The 10,757-nt window shown below is 37.5% G+C and overlaps 1 protein-coding gene across 2 annotated transcripts in view; it reads left to right on the top strand.

The window, feature by feature from the left end:
• il34 (interleukin 34) overlaps window positions 1–10,757 on the top strand; it is a 132,475-nt gene that overhangs the window by 109,346 nt on the left and 12,372 nt on the right. For both annotated transcript variants that reach the window (XM_061969325.1, XM_061969326.1), the window contains 3 exons: window positions 1,106–1,209; window positions 9,115–9,192; window positions 9,287–9,364. In XM_061969325.1, the coding sequence (XP_061825309.1) occupies window positions 1,106–1,209; window positions 9,115–9,192; window positions 9,287–9,364 (260 nt within the window). The remainder of the gene's footprint in view (window positions 1–1,105; window positions 1,210–9,114; window positions 9,193–9,286; window positions 9,365–10,757) is intronic.

Here is a 10,757-nt window from a genome sequence, read left to right as displayed (position 1 = left end):
CGTTTTTTTTATTTTTTATTTTTTTTATTAAATCAACATAAAAAACACAAGATACACTTACAATTAGTGCACCAACCTAAAAAACCTCCCTCCCCCATTTACACTCATTCACACAAAAGGGTTGTTTCTTTCTGTTACTAATATTCTGGTTCCTACATTATATATCAATATATATCAATACAGTCTGCAAGGGATACAGTCCGTAAGCACACATGATTGTGCGGGCTGCTGGTCCACTAATAGTACTAACCTTTAACAGTTAATTTTACTAATTTTTATTAATTACTAGTTTCTATGTAACTGTTTTTATATTGTTTTACTTACTTTTTTATTCAAGAAAATGTTTTTAATTTATTTATCTTATTTTATTTTATTCATTTTAAAAAAAAAGTACCTTATCTTCACCATATCTGGTTGTCCAAATTAGGCATAATAATGTGTTAATTCCATGACTGCATGTATCGGTTGATATCGGTATCGGTTGATATCGGTATCGGTAATTAAAGAGTTGGACAATATCAAATATCGGCAAAAAGCCATTATCGGACATCCCTAATTGCGGCTTCTTACCACCTTCAAAGACATCCAGCTGGGGATAGGTTGATTGTGGCCCTAGTGTGTGAATGTGAGTTGTCTATCTGTGTTGGCCCTGCGAAGAGATGGCGACTTGTCCACCGAGTGCAGTTGGGATAGGCTCCAGCCCACAAGTGGTAGAAAATGGATGGATGGTCATAGCTGGTTAGTCTTGGCTTTATCGCAGACCCAGCTCGACGTTTTTGCTTAAGTGTATTAAGCTCTTCTTATTCCTTATTTGTTAAGTTTCGATAGGTCAACTCCTCAATTATCTTTTTGTTTTTAGTATGAATTATTTATTTCTCCCTAACAACACCACCCTTACAGTGTCGTCTTGACTAAGCCTAATATAAATCTCTTACTGATACTTGAACTGAAGTGATTTACTCCAGATTTGACTTGGATAATTCCTCACACATAAGCAGGGAATTGTGCTGGGTCAGAATGCAGACGACAGTTCATGTTCAAAAATTCAAGTCTTATGTCAGTCTGACTGTCTACTGATGATTTGTCATTGATTGTATCCTCATAGGCCTGTTTCTACTCATGCCCGTTCTGATGGCCCTGACGCCCCCGAGCATGTGCACCCCTTTGAGAACCATCAATGAGAGTCTCAGCCACAGGCGACGCTACATGGTAAGCGAATAACGGCATGGTGCAACCATGTGACATAAAGTTCACTGTACACAGCAGGGGTATTCTATCATTTACAAAACCCAAAACCAGTGACGTTGGCACGTTGTGTAAATCGTAAAATAAAAACAGAATACAATGATTTGCAAATCCTTTTCAACCTATAATCAATTGAATAGACTGCAAAGACAAGATACTTAACGTTCGAACTGGTAAACTTTGTTATTTTTTGCAAATATTAACTCATTTGGAATTTGATGCCTGCAACATGTTTCAAAAAAGCTGGCGCATGTGGCAAAAAAGACTGAGAACGTTGAGGAATGCTCGTCAAACACTTATTTGGAACATCCCACAGGTGAACAGATTAATTGGGAACAGGTGGGTGCCATGATTGGGTATAAAAGCAGCTTCCGTGAAACGCTCAGTCATTCACAAACAAGGATGGGGTGAGGGTCACCACTTTGTGAACAAATGCGTGAGCAAATTGTCAAACAGTTTAAAGAACATTTCTCAACCAGCTATTGCAAGGAATTTAGGGATTTCACCATCTACGGTCCGTAATATCGTCAAAAGGTTCAGAGAATCTGGAGAAATTACTGCATGTTAGCAGCAATGCCCGTGACATTCCTTGAAAAGGAATTTGCAAATAATTGTATTCTGTTTTTATTTACCATTTACACTCAGGCGGTACTGCATCAAAAAGCGACATCAGTGTGTAAATAATATCACCACGTGGGCTCGGGAACACTTCAGAAAACCACCGTCAGTAACTACAGTTCATCGCTACATCTGTAAGTGCAAGTTAAAACTCTACTATGCAAAGTGAAAGCCATTTATCAACAACACCCAGAAACGGCGCTGTTTTCGCTGGGCCCGAGCTCAGAAAGAAACTTACTATACTGTACATATACTGTATGTACAGTATTTATACTTACAGTATAAGTATATATGTACAGTAGTTATACATACAGTATAAGTATATACGTACAGTGTAAGTATATATGTACAGTATTTATACGTACAGTATAAGTATACATGTACAGTATAAAGAACACTTTTCCAAAGTGGAAAAGTGTTCTGTGGTCTGACGAATCCACATTTCAAATTGTTTTGGAAACTGTGTCATGATCCGTGGTCCGGATCATGTTTTGTTTAGTTATGCTGTTAGTTTTGGACTTTCTTAGTTCCTGGTTTCACTTCCTTGTTTGAGTTTGTTTTGTTTCCATGGTTACCCATTAGTTTCACCTGTTCCACGTTTGGACTCACACACACCTGTCACCAATCATGTCACTGTTATTTAAGCCTACCTTTGTTCATCACTCGTTCTGCCTGCATTGTCTTTATGCCACACCGGTTCATGTCTCTTTCTGACCAAGTAAGTTTCCTAGTCCATGCCATAGCTTCTGATCTATTTAGCATCTTCACTTGTGTTTTAGGCACGCTTGCCTTTTTTGTTGTATTTTTGTGTTTGTGGGAGTGAGTTATTTATGTTAAATAAATCCAAGCTTATCTTCACGCTGTCGTCCGGAGCCGTTTTTTGCGTTGGAAGAACAACCCTGCAGCAAGCTGCGACCCCCCCACTTGACAGACCCCGCAGCAAGCTGCGACCACCCCACGTGACAAACTGTGGACGTTGTGTCCTCCGGACCAAAGTGGAAGAGAACCATCCGGACTGTTATAGTCGCAAAGTTCAAAAGCCAGCATCTGGTATGACATGGGTAACTTACACATCTGTGAAGGCACCATTAATGCTGAAAGGTACATACAGGTTTTGGAGCAACATATGTTGCCATCCAAGCAACATATTTTTCATGGACGCCCCTGCTTATTTCGGAAAGACAATGTCAAGCCACATTCTGCACGTGTTACAACAGCATGGTTTCATAGTAAAAGAGTGCGGGTACTAGGCTGACCTGCCTGTAGTCCAGACCTGTCTTCCATTGAAAATGTGTGGCGCATTATGAAGCGTAAAATACCACAACGGTGACCCCCGGACTGTTGAACAACTTAAGCTGTACATCAAGCAAGAATGGGAAAGAATTCCACCTGAAAAGCTTCAAAAATTGGTCTCCTCAGTTCCCAAACGTTTACTGAGTGTTTTTCAAAGGAAAGGCCATGTAACACAGTGGTAAAAATGCTCCTGTGCCGACTTTTTTAAATGTGTTGCTGCCATTAAATTTTAAGTTAATGATTATTTGCAAAAAAAAAAAAAAAAGTTTCTCAGTTCGAACATTAAATATCTTGTCTTTGCAGTCTATTCAATTGAATATAAGTTGAAAAGGAATTTGCAAATAATTGTATTCTGTTTTTATTTACCATTTACACAATGTGCCAACTTCACTGGTTTTGGGTTTTGTAGATAGGTCCAATAAGAGAACATTTCCACAAAGGTTGGGGGGGAATTTTGACAGGTACCGGGCATGATTGCGATAAATGAATTAATAAGATATAAAACTCAAGGCCCGGGGGCCAGATGTGGCCCGCCACTTCATTTTATTTGGCCCTCAAAAGCCTGGAAATATGTATCAATAAAATAATGTAACTTTTCTTACTAAATGTATTCTTTCTTTCTATTTAGGGAGAAATACAATATATATACTCCATGTAATCGCAAATTATGTTAATCTAAATATTGTCTTATCTTTTGTTTCTGTTTGTTTACATGCTTTTTTTTATTTCTCTTTGCTATTTGGGCTTATTGGACCCTAATTACAATAAAAACTAAGAATCATCTTTTGATATGATGTACTTAGTCCATAAGTACACAAATGTGTACTTCATGTTTAGTGACATGCTAATTCTTATTTTTACACTTTTTTTCCCAAATTCCATTGTATGTTATACTCTTCTGACACCACCAGATGGCAGTATAGTTGTCCACATAAGGGCCATAAGACCCCAATTCAGTAGTGTACACAATTTTGAAAATAAGAGCTAAAAGGTGCTGTTCACGCATGTGGCCACTATGGCCTTTAGAGGTTTTTAATATACAAAAATATATTATCAAACATTCGAACCATTTTTAATCAGAAATAAATATTAATAATCAGAGGTGGGTAGTAACGCGCTACATTTACTCCGTTACATCTACTTGAGTAACTTTTGGGATAAATTGTACTTCTAAGAGTAGTTTTAATGCAACATACTTTTACTTTTACTTGAGTATATTTATAGAGAAGAAACGCTACTTTTACTCCGCTACTTTTATCTACATTCAGCTCGCTACTCGCTACTATTTTTTATCGATCTGTTAATGCACGCTTTGTTTGTTTTGGTCTGTCAGACAGACCTTCATAGTGCCTGCGTTTCAACAAATACAGTCACTGGTGACTTTCACTCCGTTCCACCAATCAGATGGAGTCACTGGTGACGTTGGACCAATCAAACAGAGCCAGGCGGTCACATGACCTGACTTAAACAAGTTGAAAAACTTATTGGGGTGTTACCATTTAGTGGTCAATTGTACGGAATATATACTGTACTGTGCAATCTACTAATAAACGTTTCAATCAATCAATCAAAAGTGTGAAGGAAAAAATACCCTTTTATTTCAACCGTACATCCCGTCAAAAGCCTAAAGACTGACTGCACAGTTCCTGTCTTCACAATAAAAGTGCCGCTCCATCGCGCCTGCGCTTTCAAAACAAGAGTCTCCGAAAGCCAGCGCAAACAAGCTAGCAAGCTACGGAGTTTGCCGCCAATGTATTTCTTGTAAAGTGTATAAAAACGAATATGGAAGCTGGACAAATAAGATGCCAAAAATCAACCACTTTCATGTGGTATTAGACAGAAAGGAGGAACTTTTTAACGTGGACGCTATCAGCACTACTGTCTGATTCCAATCAATGCAAGTCATCAGAATCAGGTAATACACCAACTTATATTCTTGTCTTCATGAAAGAAAGGAATCTATATGTGTTAAACATGCATGTATATTCATTAAAACACCTTTAACATGTAAACAAAAACGGCAAAATAAATAAATATAAATTATATACTGTATATATATATATATATATATATATATATATATATAAATGTGTGTGTATATATATATATATATATGTATATATATATATATATATATATGATATGTGTGTGTATGTTACTCATCAGTTACTCAGTACTTGAGTAGTTTTTTCACAACATACTTTTTACTTTTACTCAAGTAAATATTTGGGTGACTACTCCTTACTTTTACTTGAGTAATAAATCTCTAAAGTAACAGTACTCTTACTTGAGTACAATTTCTGGCTACTCTACCCACCTCTGTTAATAATAATGATTTCAAAGCAAGTTATCCATCAAATTGTGCAATGTAAAAGTAGCAATAGATTTCATGGTCAAATTGTGAAATTTACTGTGGTTTTTACAGCATTTTTCTCTAAATTAAAAAACAGTACTTTTTTACTGTAATAAACTGTGGTGTCGTTTTGGCATTTACAGTAATACACCGAAAAATCTACAGTTGTTGATCTGTGAGCCACGGATGAGAAGATGCTGCTCCGTTATTGATTGAAATAAAGTCTGAATGTCATTAAAACAGTTAGCTCCATCTTTTGACACTTCTTCCACTCCCGTCCTTGCACGCTACACCGCTACAACAAAGATGACGGGGAGAAGACGCTGTCGAAGGTGAGCCACATAAATAAGACCGCCCACAAAACGGCGCATCCTGAAGCAATGATCTGTAAAACATAATCCATGCAACATTTTGACCAAAGAACCACCATTACATGTTATGTAGACCACAAGGAAGTCTTTTACATTTAGAAAAAAAATCATAATATGACCCATTTAATGCGCCTTTTTGTATGAAAATAGACCTGACTAGACCCGCTCATCGGCAGTGCGCCTTATAATCCGGTGCGCTATATGGTCCGAAAAATACGATAGTACAATATGCAAAATGCAAAGTAGCAAAAACTACAGAGGTGCTTAGATATTAGAGTGTCGTTGCATGAAAAATGTAGGAAAGCAGCAAACGCACATCACACCAAGCTGAGTTACAATAGTCATCCAAAACTTGCATTATTTAAGAAGAGGCACCAACAAATAAGCAGCAAATTATGCAACAAAAGAGGCAACTATAGCTTCTTCTTCTTTTTGCTTTACGGCGGGGGAACTTACCTTTGCAGGTGCATTTCCCGCCACCTATACTGTATTGGAGTGTAAACCAGAGTTCACTCCCTCATGGGCTTTTTTGTGGACTTCTGGATCTGCCTCCCGGGAGCCTTTTGGCCATGGAGACCAGCTGCTGGGTGTCTGGCGCAACCGTGGAGGAGTGACTGTTTATGGCACAGATAAAGAAAACTGTTTTTGGGTTAACCTCATGTCTTTTCTTATGCTTGTACCCCTCAATGTAAAATACATTGAGCTCGCTCATTCTTCCGCCAACTTTTTTGCAATGTGTTGCTTCCATTAAATTCTAAGTTAATGATTATTTGCAAAAAAAAATAAATACATTTCTCATTTCGAACATTAAGTATCTTGTCTTTCCAGTCCATTCAATTGAATATAAGTTAAAAAGGATTTGCAAATCATTGTATTCTGTTTTTATTTAGGAATTACACAACGTGTAATTTTCCAAAGACAGCTTCTTGGATCTGAACAGCCTTCCAGCGTTGCGATGACATCAACCGCCCACAAATGCGCAAATGTTCCCACACTGTCGACTTCAGTTCTTTTGGGGGTGGGAACAGTTACCTGCTTGGCTCCTGCTGACATTTTTAGGCTAATGTTGCGCACTAGCATGTGTCTCTCGATAAGTGCGAAGATGCGCATGCACCGCTGGCGTAACTTTGTTTTAGTTCCGCACAGGTTGTGTCGAAAATAACGTACCAGCATAATGTCCATTTATAGCCAGTGAGAAGGACTGAAAGCCACGGTGTTGTGGAGCCTTTGCACTTAAATAACTGACATTTTTAATCACGGTTAATGGGGAAACCGGTTCATAGTTGCATCCTTACCTGTAACTAGGGTTGTAACGGTATACCGTACTAATGAATCATATTTGGTACTATACCCCCCTACGCCTCTTTTTTAACGGGCATGTTGTCGTCACGTAATGACATTGATAATTTTATGAGCAGAGGAGCATGTTCGGCAGCGCACAATCACGGAGTACTTACAAGCAGACACAGTGTGTAGACAGAAAAGAGAGAACGGACGCATTTTGGCTTAAAAACTAAAGATAAAGGTGAAGTTATATAACACTGAAACGCCCTCAGGAAGAGGTGCTTTAAGACATGGCTAGCGGCTAACGTTCAGCCGCAGTCTGCAGTGTTTTAGGTACTTCTAAATCACTAATCCTCGCCTCCATGGCGACGAATAAAGTGAGTTTCTTAGAAGTATCATCCCTGCAGGACGAGGCATAGCTAAACATGCTTCACTACACACCGTAGCTCCCCGGCATCACAATGTAAACAAACGCCATGGGTGGATCTACACCTGACATCCACTGTAATGATACCAAGAACAGGAGTGTATCTAGTCGATACTACAATGATTACATCAATATTTTTTAGCATCACATCTTTTTTCGTTTTTTTTTTCATTTAATTTATGTTTATAAACTCAGGAAATATGTCCCTGAACACATGAGGACTTTGAATATGATCCTGTAACTACTTGGTATAGGATCAACCAAACAACCAAACCTAACCCCCCCCTCCACACCCCGAATTGTAAATAATGTAAATAATTCAATGTATACACCCTGATGATTATCTTGTGTGATGACTGTATTATGATGATAGTATATATCTGTATCATGACTTAAACAAGTTGAAAAACTTATTCGGGTGTTACCATATAGTGGTCAATTGTATGGAATATGTACTTCACTGTGCAACCTACTAATAAAAGTTTCAATCAATCAATCAATCAAATCGATACCTAAATGTGTGGTATCATCCAAAACTAATGTAAAGCATCCAAATAACAGAATAAGTGATTATTACATTTTAACAGAAGTGTAGATAGAACATGTTAAAAGAGAAAGTAAGCAGATATTAACAGTAAATGAACAAGTAGATTAATAATTCATTTTCTACCACTTGTCCTTAATAATTTTGACAAAAATAATAGAATGATAAATGACACAATATGTTACTGCATATGTCAGCAGACTAATTAGGAGCCTTTGTTTTCTTACTTACTAATAAAAGACAAGTTGTGGGGCGGTATAGCTCGGTTGGTAGAGCGGCCGTGCCAGCAACTTGAGGGTTGCAGGTTCGATCCCCGCATCCGTCATCCTAGTTACTGCCGTTGTGTCCTTGGGCAAGACACTTTACCCACCTGCTCCCAGTGCCACCCACACTGGTTTAAATGTAACTTAGATATTGGGTTTCACTATGTAAAGCGCTTTGAGTCACTAGAGAAAAGCGCTATATAAATATAATTCACTTCACTTCACTTCACTTGTATGTTCACTATTTTATTTAAGGACAAAATTGCAATAAGAAACATATGTTTAATGTACCCTAAGATTTTTTGTTAAAATAAAGCCAATAATGACATTTTTTGTGGCCCCCGTTATTTTGAAAAGTATCAAAGTATCGAAATAAATTTTGGTACTGGTATCGGTACCAAAATATTGGTATCGGGACAACCCTACCTGTAACTATAGCCCCCCGCCCCCAGTTGTGTTGATAAATGCCTCAGACACTACTGTACATATTGAAACTCTGACAATGCATTTTTCTTCTAGACACACAATATTTATTAAAAGTAAGAATAGAGTTAAGAATAGTTCCAGATAAAAATCAAAAATGTTTTCCAGTCATGGTTGTAAAACAGAGGTGCCAACTACCGGTACACAAACAGTCCAGTTCAGTTGGTTGGCGCAGTGTCTTAAAATAAGAAAAAAAACACATAATGATGACTTTGTTTTTCTTTGTGTTGCAGAAGCACAACTTCCCTGTCAATTACACCATCAGAGTTCACCATGAGGAGCTTTTTAAACTATCAAACATCAGCAAAATGGTAAACATGTGAACGAGTCGCTTGTGTTCTTATGACTTTGCGACTAAAGTGTATTAATGGACAGGTGCTCTCCTCTTCTTCTTCTTCTTCTTAGAAATTACAGATGGGCGAGTTAGATGAACTAGTCTTCCAGAGGCTGTGGTTCCTTGTTAACCAGGGCGTGTTAAAAAAGGTAAGCGTTCGCCAACATTTATGGGAATTTTCTGTCTCAATCCACCAGGGGCCCATTTTTTTTTAACGTCCCCCTGAAGTTCATGTTTGTTTTTTTGTTATCTGTACAGTACACACCTTCTCATTCTATGCGTTTTCTTTATTTTCATGACTATTTACATTGTGGATTGTCACTGAAGGCATCAAAACTAGGAATGAACACATGTGGAGTTATGTTCTTAACAAAAAAAGGTGAAATAACTGAAAAAAATGAGGTGGCGACTTGTACGCCACCTTCCGCCCGAATGCAGCTGAGATAGGCTCCGGCACCCCCCCCCCCACCCCCCCCCCCCCCCCCCGCAACCCTGAAAAGGACAAGCGGTAGAAAATGGATAGATGTTTTATATTCTAGTTTCTTCAAAATAGCCACCCTTTGCTCTGATTACTGCTTTGCACACTCTTGGCATTCTCTCGATGAGCTTCAAGCACACCTGTAAGGTGAAAACCGTTTCAGGGGTTTAGCCCAGATCAATGATGTATTTTTTTTAACATGTGCAAAAAATTTGTGCCTTTCTTAATCACTCAACTTTCAAACATTTCCATGTTTAAATAATGCCAAATTATTATTATCCAAGCTTGCTTTGATGAGTCACATGTAACTGTGGAAATACATTGGTGTATTTTAGGGATGTCCGATAATGGCTTTTTTGCCGATATTTGATATTCCGATATTGTCCACTGATATCAACCGATACCGATATATACAGTCGTGGAATTAACACATTATTATGCCTAATTTGGACAACCAGGTATGGTGAAGATAAATTAAATCAAATCAACTTTATTTATAAAGCAGGTCCTTTTTAAAAAATAATAATAAAATAGAATAAGATAAGTAAATTAAAAACATTTTCTTGAATAAAAAAGTAAGTAAAACAGTATAAAAACAGTTACATAAAAACTAGTAATTAATGAAAATGAGTAAAATTAACTGTTAAAGGTTAGTAGTATTAGTGGACCAGCAGCACGCACAATCATGTGTGCTTACGGACTGTATCCCTTGCAGACTGTATTGATATATATTGATATATAATGTAGGAACCAGAATATTAATAACAGAAAGAAACAACCCTTTTGTGTGAATGGGGGAGGGAGGTTTTTTGGGTTGGTGCACTAATTGTAAGCGTATCTTGTGTTTTTTATGTTGATTTAATTTTAAGAAAATAAAATTTAAAAAAACGATACCGATAATAAAAAAACGATACCGATATTTTCCGATATTACATTTTAAAGCATTTATCGGCCGATAATATCGGCCTGCCGACATCTCTAGTGTATTTTCATGAAATCAATTATTTTGCTATCATGAAGTAACTTTACTGATAGTAAGCTAACATTTAGTAAACCAGCAAAAT

This window comes from Nerophis lumbriciformis, linkage group LG10, assembly GCF_033978685.3.
Source record: "Nerophis lumbriciformis linkage group LG10, RoL_Nlum_v2.1, whole genome shotgun sequence".
NCBI lineage: Eukaryota > Metazoa > Chordata > Actinopteri > Syngnathiformes > Syngnathidae > Nerophis > Nerophis lumbriciformis.
The sequence above is the reverse complement of the archived record's forward strand: the minus strand, read 5'-3'. Positions and strand labels throughout refer to the sequence as shown.